The sequence below is a fragment of the Pocillopora damicornis genome, chromosome 2 (genome assembly GCF_964200805.1).
Source record: "Pocillopora damicornis chromosome 2, jaPocDami1.2, whole genome shotgun sequence".
NCBI lineage: Eukaryota > Metazoa > Cnidaria > Anthozoa > Scleractinia > Pocilloporidae > Pocillopora > Pocillopora damicornis.
Window position 1 is genome coordinate 24668468 of NC_142671.1, and position 25640 is coordinate 24694107.

The 25640-nt window shown below is 36.5% G+C and overlaps 2 protein-coding genes, 2 long non-coding RNA genes and 1 other non-coding gene across 7 annotated transcripts in view; 1 reads left to right on the forward strand and 4 right to left on the reverse strand.

Annotated features, from left to right (window-relative positions):
* LOC113669679 (uncharacterized) lies at positions 1-4279 on the reverse strand. The gene is made up of 2 exons (XM_027185755.2): positions 2162-4279; positions 1-827 (listed from the first exon to the last, which is right to left on the reverse strand). Exon 1 carries the CDS (start codon positions 3841-3843, stop codon positions 2449-2451), a length of 1395 nt encoding a protein of 464 aa, XP_027041556.2. The 5' UTR covers positions 3844-4279; the 3' UTR covers positions 1-827; positions 2162-2448.
* LOC113669673 (allantoicase) overlaps positions 4241-25640 on the forward strand; it is a 24110-nt gene continuing 2710 nt past the window's right edge. Inside the window, exons 1-12 of one of the 3 annotated variants that reach the window (XM_089195235.1) lie at positions 4241-4458; positions 4586-4740; positions 4987-5187; positions 6310-6372; positions 8572-8785; positions 9366-9451; positions 14538-14658; positions 18820-18890; positions 19562-19699; positions 20590-20644; positions 25152-25201; positions 25346-25403. In XM_089195235.1, coding sequence (XP_089051361.1) covers positions 5110-5187; positions 6310-6372; positions 8572-8785; positions 9366-9451; positions 14538-14658; positions 18820-18890; positions 19562-19699; positions 20590-20644; positions 25152-25201; positions 25346-25403 — 934 coding nt within the window. In that variant the 5' untranslated portion in view covers positions 4241-4458; positions 4586-4740; positions 4987-5109. Of the gene's footprint in view, positions 4459-4585; positions 4741-4986; positions 5188-6237; positions 6373-8571; positions 8786-9365; positions 9452-14537; positions 14659-18819; positions 18891-19561; positions 19700-20589; positions 20645-25151; positions 25202-25345; positions 25404-25640 lie in introns of those variants that run through there. The other 2 variants (XM_027185745.2, XM_089195236.1) reach the window with 2 other exon arrangements.
* LOC149050464 (uncharacterized) lies at positions 14491-16836 on the reverse strand. The gene is made up of 2 exons (XR_016183336.1): positions 16537-16836; positions 14491-16430 (listed from the first exon to the last, which is right to left on the reverse strand). It is a non-coding gene; the product is annotated as an uncharacterized LOC149050464 (long non-coding RNA).
* On the reverse strand, positions 14906-14978 carry Trnaa-ggc (transfer RNA alanine (anticodon GGC)). Its single transcript has one exon. It is a non-coding gene; the product is annotated as a tRNA-Ala (tRNA).
* Positions 18887-21283, reverse strand: LOC149050466 (uncharacterized). The gene is made up of 2 exons (XR_016183337.1): positions 20813-21283; positions 18887-20700 (listed from the first exon to the last, which is right to left on the reverse strand). It is a non-coding gene; the product is annotated as an uncharacterized LOC149050466 (long non-coding RNA).

Consider the following 25640-nt stretch of genomic DNA (forward strand, 5'->3'; position numbering starts at 1 on the left):
TTAAACACTCATGGGTAGATTTTCTGTACAAATTTCAATAGCCAAAAGACACCATGACATAACTGATAGACCTCATTGATCAGACTTTTAAGTATGGATTTATGAACAAATTCTAAATTCAGGAGCCTGTTTCCAACACTTTGTCCCCCACTTTACACTAAGATCCATTATGTACTGTCAAGAGAGTATATCAGCTTTTCTTTACTGACATTGGTTTCCTATTTTTGGTAGGTTATGTAATCATCTGTTTATTTATTATATTTCTTTACTAATATATTTGTATAAGAATAATTATAACTTTTTCATGTTCCAATTGTTTGAGATTTCTTTCAAATATGGCTTTTTGTCAAAAGAGTGAGAATAATTTTTTCAGTGAAATTTCTACCATAACAATTGGAATTTATTTTTTGAACCATTCTGCAAACATTTGCTTCCTTTTAAATCACAAGAACTGAGAAAAGTTTCTTGTGCATGAAAAGATGCACCTGAGGCCTTAAAAGTTGATGCTTATGCACATTTATTTCTTAAAAAAATAATAGAAATGCCTATTACCAGATAAAATCATGGCATTCCCTTAAAAATTGAAATCATGAAAATCTCTCATTCACATGACCACTGTTAAAATGATCAGGCTTTTTTTTATAGAATTTGATGTGTGATAATTGATAATGTGCCTTAAGCAAAATGTAGTTCATCCATGCTAGAGAATCAAACATCTGTATTTTAAATGCTCTAGTGTGTCCTATCTTTAACATAGGTACCCTGCTTAAATCTGGGATCTTGAGACTGATACAAAGTTAGTGCCTCTCTCCCAGTGTGTGCTGCCACTAAAGAAGAAAAAAGGAAATTACTAACCATCTGATTATTTTCTACAGTTAATTAATTTGTAAAGAATACATCTTATATGAGGATGTGGCTCTTACTACTTTCCACTCTTTACGTTCTCCTCTACTTTGCTTGATCAAGATCTCCCTATGAGTACATCAAACCCTTTTATGCACACAAATGGGTGGACCTTAGCTACTATTCTGTACACATTTACATCAAGGTAACTGACCTGTTCAAAATGTGCTCATTTGCAAGTATGTAAAAGTATAATAATTAAGTAGCCATTAATGCAGTAGACAGTTCCATAATAAGGTAGGGTCACCATGAAACTTAAGGAAGGTGAAATAGCCATTATATCGAATTAATGCGGATGTGAGGAGTAAACATCTACCATGTTAATGATCTGGATATTCTCCTGGATGACTTGTTCCAGTTTAGCTACATTATGTTAATTATAGTATTTTAGTACATAACACACAGTTCACAGCAACTCCTCTCTCAACTCAGACAATTAAACTCATCACCCCCATTGCTCTGAATTAACTGAGTTTAACCACTGAGTGGCTACTTCAAACAAGTATGGTTTGATTGAACTGATTATAAAATAAAGTGAGGACACACCTGGTCTTTCTGTCCAGATGAAATGATAATTTTTAACACTCTTTATCTTACCTTGGGATTGAATTGTAATTTACTGCATCACTCAACATTCAGTGCCATAGAATGGCATATAGCAAAATGGAAGTCTGTTTCACTCCCAAGGATGATCATTTGATACATTCGGCTTACAATTTTTGCAACCAAGTGAGAAAAATGAAGAATATTAAAATAATTCAGAAATTACCTTGATTTAACTTCTCATCCTCACAAAAAGATGGCAAATAATTTTATGATCACCCAAAGTAGCATGTACATTTTGGCAGTGAAAGAATTAACCTAATGAGCCAGAATGTTAGATTAACACGCACTGAGTAAAAATATTTATTTTGACAACCTCAAAACTCTTTCATAAAATTAAATTTGGGCTTATGGACTGTATTTGTTATTTAAAACAAAATTTAAAGCAAAGTCAACTTCATGCTCAAAGCCAATCAGAATCGAGATGGTGATACCAATGTTTAATTTAATTGTTCACTGTGCTTGGCTTTTTTAAATGTATGTTCTTTTTAAAACATAACCGACCTTCCCTAGGTGGAACACATTCTCTGTATAACATTTTTTCTCACTGTGGGGTGCATCACATAAGGGTTCCATTGATGAAACAGAATTAAAGCCCAGGATATATTAGGCTGTTGAATGACTGCATGTCACTTAAATTGTATGACTGCATTACCTTGACAAAGTTTGACAATCTTCCAGTAGAACTGAAGGTCTTTTGCTTTGAATCAGTTGTAGTTGGCTGATAATTTAGATGCACAGTACATAAGAAGATTACTCATGAAGAGATGCTCTTGCTTGTTGCATCCTTACAACAAATGAGCTAACATTGTAATTATAAAGCTGCATCCAGTGATTGAGCATCACTTAGACAACTCATTTTTGGCTATTCAGTTATCGGGGAAATTGTATATAGTATAGCAGTGAGCACATCCTGGGAAAAAAAAGATAAACTACTTGCATTCATAGATTCAAGTAGGTTGCATCCATGGTCTTTACAAGCAGTGCAAATGGTAAAATGGATGAAGCTTGCCTTGTCACCCAATATATAGTGTCCATTTTAAAATATGGATCAATTTCATCATTCATTCCTGGTCTCCGCATCATTTGGTACGAGTATGGTTCAATGTAAGCTTGCAAGACAACTTGGCCTGCCTTGACTTCACCAGTCTCAGTGTCATTGTACTTTAATTTTGGTGCATCCAAATCAGCACATATAATAGAAGGTGTCATCTTTATCAATGGCTTAGACCCATCCTCACTCAGGTCTTCTGAATGATTATCTGTGGTATTTGACTCAAGTACTTTGACAACCTCCTTTGGGTTTAAAGACATAAATGCCAAATTCCAGTTTGATGAAACAATATTTTCCTGCCCACTAGCAGCCCCAAGTTGAAAGCGACACCATCCTGTAGGCAGCGAGTATGTTTGGGGAGGATTACCACTCTTACACAATGGTGTTTCAACATCAAGACAGCACTCTTCACAATAACAGGGATTTAATGCATCTGCTTCAAAATAACATGAAGGAATGTTCAAATAACTGAGGAATCTAATACAGCTCTCTTGATATTCACAACTAGCTTTGAATGTGTCAACAGACACAGTCCTCTGCTTGGGTGGAAAACTTGAGGCACTTAATTTGTTACGTGGAACTTTCTTTTCTTTACAAGGTAAAGTAAGTGGGCACTCTCCTTCAACATTCTTCATACAACGCGGACGGCTGTGAACATCCAGGCCACATCCCTCGCACTTCATACCTTGATCTTTAATTCCCCACATAAAACCTCCACAAGATGCGCACCATTTAAAATGTTTGTAAGAATAAGGTTTGAATACGTGAGGGCAAGCGATGGGTTTTTTCTTTTCTTCTTTTGGCACATGTCCATCCACATCATCAATCACGCGAAACATATTGAGCACATCAACAACAAGATCTGTGATCGACTTGTATTTCTTCTCATCAGTAGAATCGATGAAAAATCTTTCGTTTTCGTAGAATAGTCTATAATGAACAATATGTCCACCGTAACTTAAGGACAGGCTGTAGTCGCCGGGTGAGCTATTACTCTCTCTCACTAAGTATCTTCCGTTGACTGGACCATTAGGACCGGAGAGTAGTTCGTCGACTTCCTCCCGAGGAATGCGGCCATGAAACTCTTCTTGAAAGAACGATGGTCTGGAAGGCAGGTTCTTCATACAAGCTAAGCGAATTGGCTCAGGGGCAGCATTCTGCTGCAAAGCGAGCAGCATATCACTTTGCCATGCTCTGCACTCTGGTTCCTTCAGTTTCTCGATGTCGACATAAGCAGGAGCCCCATCAGAAGGTTTGTGGTCTTGAGGTGGTTTGCTTGACATTGGAAATGCCTTTCACCAAATTCTCGAGTTTTCTCTTGATTCTTAATATACCTCTTTCTTCCTCTTGTTGCTCTAAAGCAAGGTTCACTGGTTCAGCCGCGAGAGGACTTAATTTCGAATGTTGAACGAAGTTACACACATTTAGAATATAACGAAGCCAAGAAGAACGTTGCGAAAAGAAAATAATCCACTCTGGCACTCGACTTGTAGTTCATCTCCGCACTTAGGTCTCAGCTGCTTAGAAGTTTCACGCCTTTCTGATCCTCCACCGTTTAAAAGCCGTATTCGATCAGTTGGCGATCCCAATACTTTGAAGCCAACCGTAATCGTAGAAGACCCTATGGGGCGGCTTCAGCCTTGTACGACAAGCTTAGTTTGCTCCTTACTACTACGTCACAATTTGGCAGCGGTCTTTCTTGCTGGCTTAAGGGGAACCCAGACCGTCAGACCAGACAAATCTCAGAGCAACCTAAGGGGTACCTCGTAGTCCTCGTAGTTACCTCGTAGTGTATCGTGGAGATATTAGCCCATGTAGGATCAAACATGGTGGTCGACATGGTGTTTAGATGTACAGCCTAGATTTTTTTGATAGATAGGAGGATGCAATAATTTTCAGTAAGTCCTTTGTTTGAAGAGCCTTAGGTGTATGTGAAAAACATTTCAGATGGTTATTTTCATCTCAAAAACACTTTTTGGGTAATGAAGCTACACATGGTCTTTATTCACCTTGTTTTTGTAACAGTTCTTAAGGGATTTAAAGTTCCTCTGACAGTCCACCATCTTAGTTCTATAAAGTTATCAGTTGCGCTCAGAAGCTATACTCAAGAACAAGCCTTTACTTGGTCTCTTTACGAAGCGCGTTGTCCTCTCCATCTCCTTCCATTCCACTCGCCTATGGTAAGCCTTTAGTGAATATTCATTCATTTATTTTCTTATTTGTTTTATTTTAATATCTCTTTTTAAATTTATCATGAATTTTTTCACTTTTTTCCTGTGATAATGGCCAGAAGAACACAGGCTCAAGAAGCCTTGTCGAGCATAACCGCCATTTCAAAAGAGAAGCCACTCTTGACTCTTGACGTTCGTCAATTAGTAACTGCTTATGATTCATTTTTTTAACTTTTTCCGCGTGATAATGGTTAGAAGAACGCAGGCTCAAGAGGATTTAAAGCACAGCCGAGCATACCCTGGTTGGCCTGGTTAGGTCACGTGCATTACGAAAGAGACAGTGGTCAGATTTCACAACCGAATCGCTTAAATTAGTACATGGCGCAGAGAGGCGAGAAGAAATCGCGTGAGGCCACTCCGACCTTCGTCGATTTAAACGACTTAGCATGTTGCAGGGTAAGAACTGGCAAAGTTTCCGCACAGCCCCATACTTCATTATGCATACAGTCCTTTGTTAGAAGAAAACAATAGCGCAAACAATAGATTACCTTTGGGACTATTCGCTTTGTTTTCAAGAAGTTGAATTTTTTTTAAGTCTGTTCTCAGCACTTTCCTTCAAACTCTGTTTCAAAACTTTGTTACTCTTTCGTGACCTGTCCGCCATTTTCGTGGCTTTCTTTTCAATCGGATTTAATTGACGTGTTCTCAGCCAATGAGTACGCTGAAATTTTCCTATGTATGTTATTAGTAGGTAAACCAAACTTGCTTCAAATTCGAGAGGCCATTGGCCATATATAAATGAAATCATTATTATATCTGGCAAGTTCAAGGCACACATTCCGCTGTTGTGAAATTTAACAAAGTACACTTAATAAGCTTAACAACAGGGTTTTTCCCTTAATTTCATTTATGGTCACTATAAAGTTATTATGACTAGGATGTCCTCAAAATTTTAATGACCTCCTTTACCCAACATACTGAACAAGTGTGTATGTAAGTTACTCAAATCAAGAAGACGAGTGCTCATTTCAAAAATTTGAATTTTACTTTAAGTCAAGAAGAACAAGAAAGATACTGGCATGGATAATAGCTTAATTGCTGTTACCTGCATTCTCTACAATGAAATTCAGCAATATGATAAGGTCTTCATATATGACAGATGTCCTTGTGACCATGTCATACAATGAAAATCATTGAATTTCAATGTATTTCAAGCAAAATGCTCCACAAAGTAACTTCCATTATTGAGCATTTCAGTAACATCCATACCAAGTGTTATAGAAAAGGCCATACCACTCACATTTAGTGAAACTCTAACTAAGACAATAAAGGTTAGCAGTGTCATTGGAGGTTACATGATACTTTTAAACATTGCTGAAATATCTGTTGTCCATGAAGAGCACATTTTGATAAGTTTAACTGAAAAAAAGCTGGTAAAAACACCTTGTTCAGTGTATCTTTCACTGAGATTCCAAGTTTTCAGGGTAACCACACTTTTTTCGGTAGGGCACGTTGGGTTTCAATCATGGGGAAGCATAATACCCTGGAATTTACTAACACAAGACTGCTGTGTTTCAGGTGGGAGGTGAAATAATGTTTGCCACAGATGATTGGTTTGCTGTCGCTGAAAATGTATTGAAGGTAATCTCAAGCTTCATTTCTACCAGGGGAAAACTGATTAGCTGAAAAGCTATGGGAAAGTCAGGGAAATTCAAACCATGTCGCAGATTTCTATCAATAATAATTGTTCATAGTCAATGGTGAATTGTGAGTGATATAAGCTGCAACATTACAAATATCAAGCATTAGTGTCAATCGGAACCCAATTTATGTAGAACACTACTTGAAGATTAATAACCATACTTACACTCATGCTAACTGATTTATCTATCAGAGTTCATAGATTCTGCTCTCTTGTTAAATTCCAATTCAAAGAGGAGAGGCAGATAGTATTTATCTCTGGGTAAATATTGGGTATCTTTTTATTGATTATCAGGGAAATTTGCTTGTTAAAACTTTCTATAGAAATGAAAATTGTATAATAAACAAAAATGCCCATAGTACTGAGTTGTTGGTTAGGAGAAACATAACATTGTGAGCCATATATTGATTTTTGTGTTTTTATTTGATATTGCATAACTATCATCAAGTCAAGTCACTTAAAGCCACTTGGATTAAAAAATAGCTAGATCCAGAAAAAAGTAGCAAATGGAAAATTATCTTTAATTTAGAGCTAGGAAAGTACGGAGGCAATGGTTTTTTTAAAGGAAATCTTAACTGAAGATCCGCATATTAAAATAATTGTAGAAATATGGTCAGATACTTTTTTTGGAAGGAAGAATAGTGTCCAAGGACCATTTTTTGTCTCTACCTCTTTGGCAAAATTCATTAATAAGAATAAACAATGCAACAGTATTATATAAAGAATGGCTTTCCAGGAGTGTAGCAAAAATAAAACATTCAACAGATAATTCTAATAACTTTATTTCCCTTGTCAGCTTTCAAAATAAATATGAAATCCAAATAAAACAGCTAATGTTTTTTGGAATAATCTTTGCAATAAAACTTTTGCAACAACAAATCCAAACAACACAACTTTTTAATACATTTTTAAAAAGCCAAAAGTCTTCAAGAATTGTATACTATCAACTTATATCTGATAAAGGCCAATGACCAATACCATGTCAAGAGAAGTGGCACAAAGATATCGGTTCTACGACCAATAGAAACATTGATTGGAGGAAAGTCTATCAAACGTCTGCTGTGTGCACAAGGAACTCTAAAACTAAAAGATATCAATTTCAGATTTTTACATAGACGGCTAGCGACAAATAGCTATTTACAAAAAATAGGAATTAGACAGGACAGAAAATGCAACTTTTGCCATAACGAAAAAGAAGATATGTTTCACATATTCTGGCAATGCCAAAAAAACAAAAATGTTGTGGCAGAATCTTGCAACATGGCTTCAGTCCTGTCAGATTCTCCCAAAAGACAACCAACTACTCATGGAAACAGCTTTAAGTCTTAGGCTTGACAGCTCCAATTTCAAACTCTAAATAAATTTTTGCTGCGTAATGGCTAAACACTATATTTGGATATGTTGATCAAAATAACTTTATCCAACTCAAAACATTACTTCTTGATTCATCTGAAACATATACATCACTTAGAAAACAGGACACCAAGCAACACAAAAAAAATGGAAGCCTTTTCTACCCTGGCTGGATCAGGTCTCCTGGGCCTTTGACTCTGAAACCAGTCCTTCTCTCATATATGAAACATATATTAAAATAATATACTTTGTGTAGAATATGTTTTGCCCTAAAGAAAGAAAGAAAGAAAGAAAGAAAGAAAAAAGAAAAGAATCTATAAAATAAAAATTTGTTTTGTTTTGATCTGTTTTTTCTTTTGTAATTAAATAAATTTAAGATAAAATGGAAAAAAGTAAAAGAAACATTGTGAGTCAAATGAATAATTTGTAATGCTAAGAAAAACAAGCAAGTAATTAACATGAGATGCTATTCAATGGCAGGTTACCCATTGTCACATTTCACCAGGTTTTTCTAACAATTTGCGGGTACTACTTTATACACCTGGAAAGAGAAAAGTACTGTGAGACGATAACAAAATTAAGCTCTGCTAGAAAGATCAGCTCATACATGTTTTCTTCTCAAATTTATTTAAACCTTTAATTTAATTAAGAAATAGCAACAACACAAAATTAACATTCAGCTGGCTGTGTCAGCTTTCTCAAAAATTTTAAAGCTTCATTGAAGTCTGCAGGCTAAGTTCTTAATAAAAGCTGTATCTCATATTTAACTTAGTTAAATCTTGTAGCTTGCTCCTCCAGAGTGGCGTGAAGGAGTGTTCACATCATACGGCAAGTGGATGGATGGATGGGAAACAAGGCGTAAGAGAATTCCTGGGCATGACTGGTGTATAATAAAACTTGGGATACCTGGAGTAATCCACGGACTTGATATTGATACGTCATACTTCACAGGCAACTATCCTCCTAAAGCTTCTATTCAAGCTGCCTGCCTTGAAAGTGGTAAGAGTATTTGGACTAAACATCTCCAGCTCTTTGTGAAGATGCCATGTAACAGCTCGAGGGTTTGAAACTAATACCTCTCCATTGCTCATGGTCTAAATATATAAGAAGAATATTCTGCTTTTGTGATAACGTCTCCAAATGTTTAGACTTTAACGTCTTTCAAATAGGACTCACAATAATCTTTGTGCTATCTCTAGCATCAACATCTTTACTGTAAAGTACAGGTTAGTTAGTTTTAGAACTGTTGCTGCTGGCTTGTTCTGGGGGCTTTCTAAGGGGTTTATTCTATAGCTAAGGTTCCCTTGTCCAGCAAAACTTGTTTTAACAGTGAGCTCAACCATCACAAATCAGGTTATGTCCAAATCAAGTTAAAGCAAAATTTGTTTTGTTGAATTGGAGGGGCACATGAATGAGTAAAATTTTTTAGGAATATCTTGGATTTCTTGAAGCTGAACTTTTGAAGTACCTCTAAAATACCATACCATACCATGTCCTTTCATAGATACAATTCATAGATGCTGTAAGTTGAAGCTTACCTATCATTTTCATTTTGAATTTTTATTTGATTTAACATCAGATTCAGTGATATTTCCACAACGAAAGAGTATGATGGGAAGTGCAGCTTGTGCTGACTGGGTAAGAAAAGTAGCCCAACTCACACAGGTATGTAAAGAATCATTATCTGTAAACTTTGACTCCTACTTTTAGTTTATTGGTGAAGAAGAATGCACTATTTGGATGGCAAGAGAATTACATGTACAAGAGATCTCAATTAACACGCACTTCATCAGTTTTCATGTTTTTCAGAATTTTGACATCTTAGGACAAAAGTTGGCTGGTATTTTTAACAAATACTTAGTTAATGCTATCAAAATTTCAAAGAAAGGTAATTATTAGAAAATAACCATAAAATGTTTTCACTCAAGATCTTCAGTAGAACTGCTTTCCAAAAGTATCAAGATCCTAACCATCATTTGATCAACAGCACTCTTCATTTTCCCACACATAATTTGAGTAATTGACAGAGTCAATTTCTGTGTACCCCTAAATTCCATAAAAATTTAAAGGGTAAGAGGCCTAGAGCAATTTTTTGTCATATGTTGTTATGTTATAGCCCAACATTGATCCCTTTGTGTGACTGCTTTAGTTTGACCAAGTGATTACACTGTTCCCACTGATGGTTTTGCTTCTCCATTTGTTCAGAGGTACCTCACACTCTCCAAGATATTTTATACCATCTGGCAATGAATTTTGCATGAATTTAAATTTTGATCGAATACCACTCTCACACCATGTCAACTGAACCTTAGGTCTTGTCGCTTAACAGTATTGATTGACACATAACATTCAAGGTGCTGCTATTAAGGAACCATTAGGAAATGCAGTTTGAGTTGAACAACATCTTATAAAAATACCCCCCCCCTTCCCCTCCCCAATTGAAGTTGCACATTCCTAGACAGTAAAGTGTATTGTTGTTGAATCTCTCAATGTCACAGTCTCAGTGACATTGAGAGATTTATTTACATTTCAAAGGGTATTGTCTGAAGTGCCAATTCCCATATAGCAGGTCTTTGACCTTTTTTGCAGCATGAGCACTACTTCCAGGCCAATAAGACACCATGGCACTTTGTCTTTACCTTCAAATTGCAAAGTCTATTTAGCATGGTTGCATGGCCTGGCGTATGTGGTACCCCAAACCCTTTCCATTTTGGCATCTAGTACTGCATACTTATCATGCATGTCTACCAGATGTTTTAAGCAGCTACTGTTGCATTGTCTCTAACCTGCTATCCAGCTAGATATTTTTCGGGTCCCTCACTTGACTTGTTCATATTTTTCTGTTACATACTCGCTATTTGCTTTTAACATTAAATATAATCTTGACAGAGTGGTTCTTAGGGGGTTTGATCAGTCCACACTACAGACAATTCTCCCTAGAATGTTTCTTCGAAATTTCAAGGAGTTCACCTTGAACTTGATCACAGTATTTTCTTGACTGGTGTTGCAATTCAAAAACCTTCTCAAGATTGAAATCTGATGTGAGGTTGCAGTATGGAATGTTCCAGAACTGAATCATGATGGCTGGTTGCCCTTGGTTGTTTATCATTAATGTCATACAGTGTGTATTATCTATTCCTCCTAGTGTTTCATTCATCATTTTTGGTCCTTGTCATTGCACAAGACTTGCAGTTTAGTTTCATTTTGACAACCTTACTTTGAGTCAATGCTATCACCTCAAATAAACATGTACCATAAATCTGGATTACGGTATTTGGTCTCCATTTCATAGCCATAATCCTTGGAAGGAGGGCAGCAAATTGTTTGACAAGCAAAACTCTATGAGCCATAAGGGAGGAGTGACCCTAAACGCCAGAACGGTAGAATGGTGGAAAATGACCCCAAATCCTAAAACATGGAACGGCAGAAAATGACCCCAAATCCTAAAATTTTTTTTTTTAATTTTTCACAACTTTGCCTGCTCCTGTTCGTATGTTTGGTCAAGCCTTTGTGGTCACTGGCCCCTGTATAGCCTCTAACTATGGCTTATAAATACAGGCATTTAGTTTCAACTTGTAAAACTCCCTGAAGAAGTCTACGACAGCTAGACGAAATGCATCTGAGAGTAAAGAAGTTTTGCAACTACAATTCGCAAAGTGTTCCTCATTAGTTCAGTTTTAAAAAATTGTTTAAAAAAATTGTGAAAGAAATTGGTCCAGACAATTTCTGAGCTGCCGAAGGGAGTGAAGTCGAAAAACAAATATTCAAGAATTGTTGCAAACGGTTGCATGCACACAGCTTTAAACTTAACTTTATGCTCACTTTTAATCCCATGGAGTATTTTTGTTTCTTTGGGGAAAAGAAGCTTTTTGTTCTCATCTCCACCTAGTAGCTTCTTGATTACAACCTTCTCAGAATTGGGTAATTGTGAAGAAGAGCTCCCCAAAAAACCTGTCGGCCGACTGTCGGTCAACTGTCGGCCGACAGGTTACCGACAGTCGGCCGACAGCTAACCAACAGGTTACCGACAGGTTAAGAAAAAAGAAAAATTGTGTTAAAAACGAACAGTTAACGTGACATAACAATCCGTAATGGTGATGTATGACTCAACAGACTTCACCTACTTACCGATCGACGGCAAAGTTGAAAGTATGTAAAGAAATGTTTCTTCCAAAATGTTGTTATCAGATGCGTATAGGATATATCACTTGCGTAATTTACAACACACCAAACAATCTAAGAATCGCATTGGAAGATAATTTAATCGAAAACTCGGCCAAAAACTCTGATAACCATAAGCTACGTATCAATACAAACACTTTCGTTCAAATCGCCCAACAATGCAACGCTGCCTTTTATGGTATGTTATGTATGTATCAATGATGTTTACCTTGTGCATTTGTGTTGCTAACATCGTCCTCTATCTTGCAGGTTTGGGATGAATTGCTATTTCCAATTTCAAGTTTAATAAATGATACAACTGTGAATCTTTTTACTCGTTATGTTAAGTAATAAATTACTATACGCAACAATTCGATAATTAGACTTGGATGCGTGATGCGATAATTGATTTAGGCGCGCGCCGCTAAAATCACGATTCTACTAGTGAAGTATCTTTTATATTTCACCACTCACAAAACGGCTCCTTTAGGAGCCACCAAATCTTGAAAGTCAATTGTCAACGTATTACACATGTTGGATGTTGTATCAAGCGAAAACCGAGAGAAAACATTAAGGTTTGTGTTAACGTTTCACGGACAAGCTACCGACAGGTTACCGACACATTACCAACAGTCGGCCGACTGTCGGTCCACTGTCGGCCGACAGGTAGCCTATATTTCGGGCAAAACCTGTCGGCCGACAGACGACCGACTGTCGGCCGACAGTTGACCGACAATCGGCCGACAGGTTTTTTGGGGAGCTCTTCTTCACAATTACCCAGAATTGGTTCTTGCCACAAAAACCAAACCATGGGATCCTCGACCGATAGCCTTTTCTTTGTCTTGCAACTGTTCCCGTGCAAATAATGGTAAACCGTGACAATCCAGAGATCCGTCTGAATTATACTTCCCTTTCAGGAAGGGCAATTTAAACGCCCTAGAGTTGACAATTTGTTTTGGACACCTGGTCGAGAAGAAATTCTTCAAATTCCTTTTAATGGCTACCTTCTGCTAACTTTCTTTTGCCTTTTCACCCATTGAGAAATTCCCATGTGCAGGACCCCTTGCAAACCTCTCTTCACCTAGTGTTACTCAAGGTCTAAAACTTAATTGTGGATGAAGAAACATTTGTATTGAAGGACTCATAATGAGGGCCTGCTCACATGCTTGTCTAAGTTTGGAGCTGGGGCTGAACATTGTTATCTTTTGAGAAGCCTGAAAACGCTGTTATGTTCTCACATTTACAAGCATATGTATATTGTTGTTTCATTAAATCAATGCAGATGTGACCAGGAAACGTATCAAAGTTACAATTGTTTATTGTAATGTGGTATATATGTCAAGTTGGTTTTCACATGTTGTGTGACTTTTTATGCTGCTACTAAAACTCTTGGTAAATTTAGCATAACAAAAGGTAATTAAACAGGTTTACAACATGAAAATGTAGCCATCTTTTTGTGCATAATGGTTCATTATTATTCATACCTTTCAGTAAAGGAAAAGAAATTAATAACACTTGATTTTAGTCACACACGTTATTGTTGTGGGAATGAATATGCTAAGCGCTTGAGTGCCTTTGTACAAACAGTTTGTGCAACATGACATCCTTTCCGTGTTTTAGGATTTGGGGTTATTTTCCACCATTCCGTGTTTTAGGATTTGGGGTTATTTTCCACCATTCCGTATTTTAGGATATGGGGTCATTTTCCACTGTTCTGTGTTTTAGGATTTGGGGTCATTTTCCACCACTCCATGTTTTAGGATTTGGGGTCATTTTCTGCCATCCGTTCTTCCTTTGTTCCAGCTTTTAGGGTCACCCATAAGGGAGACTGCAGTCTCTGTAATTATACCCCCTATCTTAGGTGTACTATGTCCATTGCTACAGACAATGTGATTGTGGGGGCATTCTACATGTGGCTTCAGATGAGCTTTGCTATTCGGGGTGTCTGGAAAGTGGCTCCTTCAGATTTAACACTTAACTCACAGGTCACCGTTGTGACTGTTTCATTGAATTATTACCAGTGCAGGAACTTCATGGATTTCTCTATTACTCACAGAGTCAAATGATACTATAGCTCTCAGATACTGTCTTAAATGATACAGGCCTCTTAAATGTTGGGTCTGTTTAGGTTTCAATTTATCACATGTGAAATACCCAAGATGTTTCAAAATATCTAATCACACTCATGTGAACATTCAAGTACAACAATTATGAGTTCTTTTAGGATCAGGTATTTGAATGGATTATTTTGTTACACTCCTTTTAATGTGTGCCCTTAAAAGTGTCACTTCAAAATATCTGTTAGCCCTTTAACTCCCATGACTGACCAAGACAGAATTTTTCCTTACTTTAGCAGTACAAGTGATGAGAATAAAGAAAAATATCAATGATGGGATAAATAATTGATCCAATACCAAATTCTCCATACTAACATAATGAGAATCATTTGACAGACAGGGGAATGCAATGTTAGGAGTTAAAGGGTTAAATGTGATGTGACATTTATATTGATAAACTAATGAACTCACACATCAGCCACAACATTTTGGTGCACAACTGAGTGTGTGATTTGTTTTATTCTCTGATGCAGGAATGGACATATATTTTACCAATGACAAAGCTACAACCAGGTTACCCTTCGACAGCTCATAACTTTTTCAACATCAACAACTCCCAAAGGTGGACTCATCTCAGACTTAATATCTATCCAGGTAAGTTAATGAGAGCAACTTGTAGGATTTCCAGTCCTTTGTTGATTAAAACTACAGAAAAATTTGAACAGCGTGTTCAAGACTGTCTATGGCTTCACTCGATCAGGAACATCTCCCCTCCTTGAAGATTTTAGATATATGAAAATTCACATATTTGCACTGTGGTGGAAAGATGAAATTAGGAGATCCTCGCAGCTATGAACACTACTGAAACGAGTAGTTGTAAATAGGACCTGAAAAAAATTTCAGGCCCGTACGGGATTTGAACCCATGACCTCTGTGATGCCGGTGCAGCGCTCTACCAGTTGAGCTAACAAGCCAACTGGGAGCTGGTCAATGAATTGGGTCCAAATAAACATCCAAGTGAATGAAGATTTTAGATATATGAAAATTCACATATTTGCACTGCGGTGGAAAGATGAAATTAGGAGATCCTCGCAGCTATGAACACTGCTGAAACGAGTAGTTGTAAATAGGCAACGAGTAGTTGTAAATGTTGCAAACAGGAATAACCTGATCACTGACAAAGAGGAGTTTGTAGAGGGCTGGGCTGAATACTTCATAGCATATAATAGTGTTCTCGACAGCCCTTCTCCATCAATGACAAACACTTACTAACCTCCCAACCAAAGCTGAGGTGGAGAAAGCTGTCATATCTGATGTAGACTGTAGAGTATTCTTCACCACCTTTGCCCTTTCTCTGGAGCTTAGTGATACTATAAATTATTGAGAAGTTGAAATCTGATTTTAAATGCAGTTTGATCTATATTTTACCAGGACAAGTTTGTCATAGTGTAGACAAGTTCATTCCACTATGAACTGTAGTTTTATGAAAATTCCATGCATTTCATGTGAAAAACCCATGAAGATCATTTCATGGCCCATGAATACTGCAAAATGAAATTTCATGGGGTTATTTTTAGCCCTGAATTTTCCATGAATTAGGATAATTTTTTTCATGACGCATGAATTTCTTCAAAGTCTATTTTTATGACCCATTGATTTGCCATGAAAGTCATCAGAATTAATTTCATGACCCATGAATTTCTTTATATGCCTACTTTCATGACCCATGAATTTCTTCAAAGTCTACTTTCATGACCCATTAGTTTCCCCAGAAAGTCATCAGAATGAATTTCATGCCCATGAATTGCAATCAAACAGCATTTCATGGGCTAACAATTTATTTGTTTTGGGAGAACAAAATTAATGGGCCATGAATATTCCCTGAAATCTGTTGCCCATGAATTTCATTGATGAATTCATAGGCCATTAAAAGTGGTAATAATGAGTTCATCACAGTCACTGATTTATCAACGAGCTGACTTTCATGATCCGTGGAACTAACTTGTTATAAATTTATGCACTGATGGAATTTTGGTTTACAGCGCGAAAACCGTCGAATGAAAATGTCCCTAAACATCTTAAGTGGCCTTTGTTAACGTAAAATGTACAGGAAATCACAAAACAATGACTAAAAACAATGGATCTTCAATTTGCTCCTTTGTTGAGACAAATAGGGCTGGAGGCAATGACCCAGATGTTTGATCCTCACTTTGATTTTTTGGGGCCTTTTTGCCTTCGCCATGCCTGGACGACTTTGTTGAATTTTTTCTGCCTCACTGCTGGCTTTGATTGTTAGCCATGACTCTGGAAACCTGTTCAAGGCCTTCTCTTACATTCTTACGGCTGAGGAATCTTCTAGGGCTTTTCCAGTAAGGCACCTCCAGAGTAGAGATGCTTACGTTGCACAGCAATAGGACGCATTGCATCTACACGAAATGTGGAACAAAACAATGAAAAATCAATCACTTTGTCACCTCAATTTGGAACTTTGAATAGTGTGCAAATGTAACCTGAAAAAAATGCTATTTTTACCTCGTTCATAGAGTCGCCGGTTAACAGAGTCAGGCCATCTTCTCAGTCGGGATGAAACGTTGCCTTCATGTATTCATTGAGATCGCCTTCTACAACATCGTTGCTGATTTCGTGATCGCTTTCACAGGAATCACTGTCGATGTCAGCTCTGACTTTCTTGGACTCTGATGTGCTGTCGATTGTTACTAGCTTCGAATTCCAAATACCGAACAGCTTTTTGTGCTGCTTTATTTTGTAAGATTACAGACGCAGCAACGAGACCTCTTCGGAGTCACTTCGTAACGTCGAACACGATAACCTGTGAGGTCACTATGTGACCGCTGACCTATGATGGCTGCGATGACCTAAGGTCACCACGTGAAAGTACACGTGATTTACGAAGAAGTGGCGGTTTTTTTCGTACCTCGAACGGAATGGTTCCATTCCAATTGCATTTCTCGTAGCGTTTGTGTAGCTGTCGCTTTTTTTCCAGATCAACGCAATGGACCGTCTGAAAAGTTTTTTCAAAGGGGTTTCCTCAAGATGAAGTTATCGATATGTATTACAACGTGAAGGGGTAAGTTCAAGCTTGGTCATCTTATTACGTGTAAACATCGGAGCGCGCGCTAACTATTGATTTAACTTGAAAATTTTTATTCTGTGATCATCTGGCGAAACATCACAAGAGTTTGTATGGAAATACCTACGACCGTTCTTAGGAATAAAAAATACAGTCAAATTCTGAATACGAAATACCTCACCTCACTTCCATAGTGCGTCGCTTAGTATCTGACGGCTTCATGTTGAAAAGAACCTGTTTTGGCGAGTTATCCATTTCTAGGTTTACTACGTACATAAGAAAGGCTCTTAGATAACTGATGATATGCTCCCTTTATTTTGCAAACAGTGAAGAGTGTTGGTCTACAAAACTGATGAAAGGAAATGCACACTTGCTAAAGCAGCCTATCTTGGTCCAAACGATGATAAAGATGCAAATAGTAATGATAACCGAAAGAAGGATGGCACATTCAGGTGGCCAAAACAGAGAGACACTGACATAGTCAGCCATAGATATATCTTCACACATGCAAGAGTGCAGAAAGTTGGTAATTGTTTTGTTGTTAGTTACCTTGAGAGTATTGATCACAAGTGTAAAACATATCAAGAAAAAATGTACATGAATGCTGTTACATAAATAGACATTATAATAACTGTCCATAACATTTTACACATGATATTAGACGAAGGAAATGATATTTGAAGTTTAGACAAAAATACATCAAGCCAGTGAGTATATTTTCAATAATTTCGTTCAAATATTTTTCACATCAAATTTATTATATACCTTCAGAAATATAGGAGCAGAATCTGTCTCCACAAGGAAAATCAGTGATATCAAAATAGAGCTAAAAATCATTAACATCTTAATTTTATGCAGAAAATTTCATACCAACTTTTTTTATTTAAGAAAGTGTAAACTGAATTATCACAATTTTGGAATCCTAAAGTAATATTTATGTACAGCTGGTGAAACAAAATAAACTATCAGAGAATCCAAACTTCTGGTCATGTCTTTCATGTGTGTGTGCTTGTACAACAGGACCAAGAAGTTTCACAGATAGGTTAGTTCTTCAGTGTATAATTTAAGTGATAGTGTATGTATTACAGTTATGGTATACTGCAAGCTATACACTGTAGTACAGTCTTTGGTACAAGAAAAGTGAAGAATTTTTAGTTCCAAATTCATAGGGTTTTCAAAGAATTTTCATGGTGCTTGCATATTCCTAACAACCCCATGAAAACTAACTGGCAATTAACTTTCATGTGCCATGAAAAAACCAGGTAGAGGCCATGAAAATTCAAGGAAAATTTTCATGGTCAATGAATTTTTAATATATTCACAGGATATTCATGGGTCATGATTTGCTGCAACCCATTAAAAACTAGTGAACTTTGACACCATGAAATTTTGGGCTTGAAATTCATGGGTTTCTCAGTACCTTTGAAAAGGCCATGAAATGCCATTTTCATGGGTATTTCATGGCTTCTAGGTCACTTTACTCAATATTTCATGGGTCGTGAATATGGAAATTTTCACAGGTTTTTCATGGGATTTTTCAGGTCTTTTTCATGGCACTGAGACCATGAAAATGTCATTGATTTAACCATGAAAATCCTGTGAAAAATCTGTGAATTTACAATGAATTATTTCACAAGATTTTCATGGGTTTTGAGTTCATAGTGTTCTATGCCCTAAGGGTATAAATAATCACAAGTTACTGTTTTGCTTTTTTTTTTTTATAGATGGTGGGGTTGCACGACTAAGAGTGTATGGAAAAGCAGTCAAGGATTGGAATCACTTGGACAAAAACAAGGTTAAATTTTTACTACTTTGAAAATAGTGACATCCTACAGTTCTTTTATTCATTAATATAGTAAACTCAGACTTAAAAGCAATAAATTTTAAAACCTTCCACCCTTCTCTTAGTACTGGTGAGTGGAGGCTGGGAGGAAATATCTATCACTACAATACTACCTACTTATTGATTGCCCTGGGTCCATGTGTTGTGACCTAGAGCCAAACTCATTCCATAAGCAGTTAATCATATGACCACTAATTTTGGAAAATTTTGGTATTTTTTTTCAACCAAAATGGAATTTACTTACATTCAAAAGAAGGGTACACCCAGGGCAACAACTAAAAATATTCTGCAGTTAAAATTTCTTTCTTTTTTTCTTTGAGTCAAAACAAGAAATTCTTCATTCATGGAGAGGCCTCAAACTCATTTTCTCATGCATGTTATTTGAAGCTAAAGCCCACAATTTCAATCCACTCCCTTGGAAAATCCAAAAGAGCTGTGTGGGTACAGGGCCGGAGGAGACACAAAGAAGACACAAAATAAAGTCAAATACACATTGGTCAATGTTGATGTAGCCATGATAGGAAGATAGAACGAAACATTCACAAATATTACCACTGCCAACTGTAAACCTCAGTGCACCTTGTGTGATGGTTAAGCAGGATAAACACATTTTTGCCACACAGGTGCCTGTTGACCTGGCTGCTATGGAGAATGGTGGAATGGTTGTAGGTTGGAGTGACATGCACTTTGGGCACCCTCGCAATCTTATTGCTCCTGGGTTAGCAGCTAATATGGGTGAAGGCTGGGAGACGGCTCGCAGGGTAAGAATTTGTTTGGTTGGAACCTCTCTATAGCAGCCCTCCTTTTTTAAATAGTCCACATTGTTCCCTTTGGTGGATGGAGCAATGCACAAAATTAATTCTAAATGATTTGAAGTTCTCATCAAGGAGTTTATCTTAAAATTCTCTTATGCTTAAATTTTAAAGTGGAAAGACAATGTCAACTTAGAAAGTTCAGAGCTTTCAAGTTAATGAAATCCATTCACCAGGAATTATAATTATTCATCAACAACAATAATACCCTCATTGATTACACCTTATAATTTAGTACAGCTAAATATATGGTGCCTTAGCCTGGAGTAAGGCCTGATGTGGAAATTTCCCTTTACATAGATAATGCGGTGGAGATTTTGCAAACTACACCACACAAATTTTTCATTTCTCACTTTTGGTAGTTCTTGTATGGTTATTATTATTTGGTAGGTTGCAAACCCAAATCCCACTTGCAGTGAACTGACTGATCCATTCTTCTGGCCTGTGGAGTTTTCCACAGGGATTGTTTTTTCTCAAGTTACAGACTTCCATTTTGCAAATTACAAATTTCTATTTTGCAAATCATTAGCAGTTTTCTATTTCGCAAATCATCAACAGGTTTCTATTTCACAAATTACAGATTTCTACTTTGGGAATTACAGATGTCAATGAGAATTGTTTTCTCATAACATAATGTGGTAAGAACAACAGTTACACCCTGGCTTGGTACCCTTGTGTCCCTGATTTGTTCTTTCTGCATTTTGTTGACATATAAAATGTGAAATTGCACACAGAAAAATAGAATCTGGTGACTATCAATGCAAAATGGCGAGAGTGATCATGGCACTGATCATAGCATTATGTCTCATAACAATTAACTAGTAAATGGTTTTTTGTAGCTTGATCGTCCTAGTATAATTGAGGTAGGAGAAGATGGATGCTTAAAAGTACCAGGTTAGTCAATTGAAACTTTTTAATAAGATCCCTGTACTTGTGACCTCTGCAGTTAACTGTGAAAAAAAGGAATGAAAATGGATATAAATAAACTTGACATAAATTATTTGATGCATGATGTTTAGATTTTTAATTATTATAGCTCTGAGAGCAAAATGTTGTCATTACCCTCTGCTGTAATAGTTCTCTACAAACATCTTTTATCACCAGCTGTGAGCACAGAGCACATATGCAAAGTTGGGTAATTGTGAAGAAGAGCTCCCCAAAAAACCTGTCGGCCGACTGTCGGTCAACTGTCGGCGGACAGGTTACCGACAGTCTACCGACAGCTAACCAACAGGTTACCGACAGGTTAAGAAAAAAGAAAAATTGTGTTAAAAACGAACAGTTAACGTGACATAACAATCTGTAATGGTGATGTATGACTCGACAGACTTCACCTACTTACTGATCGACGGCAAAGTTGAAAGTATGTAAAGAAACGTTTCTTCCAAAATGTTGTTATCAGATGCGTATAGGATATATCACTTGCGTAATTTACAACACACCAGACAATCTAAGAATCGCATTGGAAGATAATTTAATCAAAAACTCGGCCAAAAACTCTGATAACCATAAGCTACGTATCAATACAAACACGGCCGACAGTTGACCGACAGTCGGCCGACAGGTTTTTTGGGGAGCTCTTCTTCACAATTACCCAAAGTTGTAGAAAAAGGGGGATTCTGGTACATTTTGAAAACAACCGTGACTTTTAAGGCATTTCATGAAATTTAACCTTGATTTCAAGGCAACTTGAATTTTTCACAGGTGAATAATATCCACAATGTCTCACTCATGAGTTCTGAATATTATCATCTTCAGTAGTCTGAATATTATTATCTTGAGTGGTCATCTTGAACGATTCTCTTGAAAGATTCTCTTGAATGCTTCTCTTGTTGCACCATCGGGGTGTGGATTGTTTGTATGAATAATTCATGCATTTGCTTCATCACACATGATATGCGTGAATTTTGCAACATCATCTGAAATTCAAGTCTTTGCACATGCAAGCATGCTTCATGGTTTCATTCGACAGGATGGGTATCAATTTTGTATCTTCTTATGAAGAAGTTGTGGTGTGCCTCGATTTGTTCTTTTGTCATAAGCTTGTCCCTGTAAATGAGAAAAGTATGACAGTCTTAGTTTAAACCTTCATGAAAATCATTCGCTCTTTTCATCGATCTCAGGAGTACAAGAGACAATGATCTTTATGGAAATGGATTGAGATTGGTGGACATAGAAGAAGGAGTTCAGCTCACAATTAACAGGAAAGCATCAGGCTCAGGGAATGTTAAATGTCACATTTTAATCCTCTCAGAGGCTGAGCTCAACATCATTAACCATGGGCTTGAAAGCATGACTTATTAATGAGACAACTTCTTGTTTACAAAGACACTGTTTTGAAAATCTTCATGCAAACAATGAACATGCTGATGGCCAAACAAGAGAATATTTCAAGAGAATTGTTCGAGATGATCTTTCAAGATGATAACATTCACATCCTCTTCAGAACTCACGAGTGAGACATTGTGAATATTATTTACATGTGAAAAATTCAAGGTGCCTTAAAATCAAGGTTGTCTCCAAAATGCATAGGAAATGTTTTTTGAAGTTAAGGTTAAATTTCATGAGTTGCTGTAAAAATCAAGGTTGTTTTCAAAATGCACCAGAACCCCCTTTTTTCTACTACTTACATTTCTACAACTTGCAACTTAGCTCCATACTTCAGAAAATTTGTCAATCAATCAAGCCAAGAAATCAAGTGACTATACAATGGTCAATGCTCACCATACTTACGAGATGTTACTTTTAAAGCAAGCAACCTGTTACATTGCTGGCACAGGTTTTTGCATTGCATGTGTGGTGATGATGTTGGAGTAGGTAATGTCTATGTATGCATCCATCTGTGACTAGGACATCTCATTTCCATTGGCAAGGAAACATAAAATAAATGTGATATGTGCAATCTAGTGAAGTGAACATACTTGAGAGCAGTGCAATGGCAAGGTGTATTATGGGCACCAGATTGATCATTGCACATGTGCTTTGTATAGGCAAGTAGATGTTAAAAAGATGTATGTGAGAAGTTGATTAACAATTCAGGTTTTTGGCTTGAAATCACATTCTATGTCACAGTTGAGAACACTTTTTGTGTATTTTACAATTTACACTGAGCATGCCCAGCATATTTATTGACAGCTACTAGCTGTGTCAAATGGAAATAACGATTCAAAGTCAATGTTGAGGAGACGATGTTAACTTAATGGTCAGAAATGAGGTAGAAAGATATGGAACAAAAATTAAGAGGCAAGAAGAAAGTTGGGAGTAGCTCAAAAGCAATTTAAAAAGGCTTGCTTGCACATGTAGAGATATAACAAAGAACAAGTAATACCACAGCTGAAGTCAGGAACATCTGTGGTAGAGAAGAATACAAAAGAGAGCAGGAAAAAATAATGGGGTTGGAAGGCAAAGATCTAGTTAAAAGGGACTTGAAAAGAAAAGTCAAAGGGCTTCTGATACCACACAAAATAGATTTCAGTAACAAAAAAATCAAAAGGTGAAAAGGTCCAGAGAAAAATGATGAAGATCTGGTGAAAAAAAAACATGAAAAAAAGAAGAAACAGGGGTCATGAAGGCAGATGGAAAAGAAATGAAGAGCAAAAAATTCATGGGAAGGAGAGGTCAAAAGGAAAAGTTGAAGATATGATTATTTTTCATCTAGAGCAGGAAAGTGAAAAATCAGCTCCTCCAATTACAAATCAATACAATTTTGCAAGAGATGTCAGAGCTATGTTTGTATTTTGAAACAGAGTCCTTGCAATAATATTATTTGTTCTGAGCTCAAGGTTAGAATATGAAAAGTTGTCCTTGATGTTATCCTATTACAAAAATGGAGCAGTTCTTTAATAGGATCAGCTTAAAAATTCATGAATTATCTCAGATTTAAAAACAAGAAAAAAAGGGATAGAAGGGAGAAAAAGATCATAAAACTCTAGAAGGAAGTCTTACATAGTGCTACCTAATTTCCTCTTTGGCTTTTCAGGTTTTTCATAATACGATGAATGATTAATTTGTATATAGTGCTTTTTATATAAAATATTCAAAAGCACTTTTTATCTGAAATTTTCAAAAGGGCTTTACAATTTGAAGAAAATTAAAATATTTAAATTTAAAATCTAAAATACCATTAAATATCATGCTTTTTTGATGGGCATGTCTTCAACTGTTTCTTAGAAGTAACATAGTTATGAGGCGTTGTAATCAACTTTGCAAGCTACTATTCCACTTAGATGGACCAGTGAGGCATTAAGGCTTGATCACCTAAACTCTTGCAACTCACATAAGACACCTCTAACACAGCAGGTTCATTGGACTGCAGAGAAGTTCTGAAAAATCCCTTTTCTCTGATGTGATGACAGATGCAACATGGTGCCATACCAACAAAAGTTTTTAAAACAGATAATAATACTTTGAACTTGACTCGAAACTGTACAGGTAGTCAATGAAGGTCTTTGAGGTAGAAATAATATGAGATATGAGGGTGAGATGTGTTAGGATGTGATTTCTTAGTTGTTTGGTTTTGTAGAGACCCTTAAAAGCTTTGCGGCAATTGTTCCCTTTATGACAATCCTTGGTCATGCTTTAGTCAAACCAAGAACCTGAATTTCTGGCACTTTTTACTGGCTCAACAGTAGAGTCTCCAACCATGTTAGAGTTGGTCGATATTTATTGTGGACAGCTGACCACAGGTACCAAAAATCAAGAATTCAGCTCTATAGAGTCATTTATTATGAGATAAATGAAAATAAGGAGTAGATCTGAGTGTTGTCTACAAAGGCATGCACAGGTGGAAATAATGTTTTCTTACAAGCAGAGGAGAAAAAAAAGAACGGAACCCAGACAGGTTCTTTGAGGCACTCTACAGGATAAGTTGACTCATTTGATAGAGGGCATGTTTTCGAAAATGATTAGTAAGACTGCAACCATTTAAGAGCAGTATCTGTTATACCAAAGTCATTTTCTAAGGTATTCAGTCACAAGGAGTGGGTCAACCACATCAAAGGGGGCATTAAAATTCAAGCTTTGGATTGTAGTGTTTTTACAAATACTGAAATCCATTCCACGAAAGAGAACATCAATGTAAACAATTACTCACAAAATATGTGAATTTTGCAGAATGGGAATCTGTTAGAGTGAGGATCCACCTATAGCTAATGTAGCCTGGAATTGGCAGGTGCCCTCCTCTTTCAGTTTATGTTTTTTATTTTGACTGTGCCTCCTCTCCTTTAAATTCAAAATTAAGTTTACATTAGTATTGTTTTTTCCCAAAAGTATAAAAAATGAATGACACTTGTTTGTAAGTTGCCTTATGCAAACATAAACACTTGCATTAATCAGGCCTACTAAAAATGTATTGCTGATTAATCATCAATACCATAAACACATTTATATCATTCAATGACAGGTTGTGAATGGGCAGTTATTCAATTAGGACATCAAGGAATTTTGAAAAAGGTGGGATTTTTTTAATTATACATATAAAATACAATAAAGAATTCAGTTACTGTCTTCTAGCTAGAGGAAAGTGAAGTTGCAGAAAATTAAATTTTTGTCCTTTCTTATTTCTTTTGTTTGTTGTTTGTTTGTTTGTTTTTGTAGATTGAAATTGACACCAATCACTTTAAAGGCAATTTTCCCCATTCCTGTGTAGTGGAAGGTAAAATTAACTAAATGGTGATGATGATCCATGACAAGGATATTAATTATTTCAATATTGATAATATTATTGATCCTGATAAGATCAAAACTATAACAAAATACTGGAAGGTGATTGTTTCTCACCAGCCCAATTTGAGCACCATTTAGACAGTGTTTGCATCATGCTTGTAATTGGTCAGTGTTATAGGACAGTATACACATGCTGTATGTGTACACTATTGGATATGGATTGGTG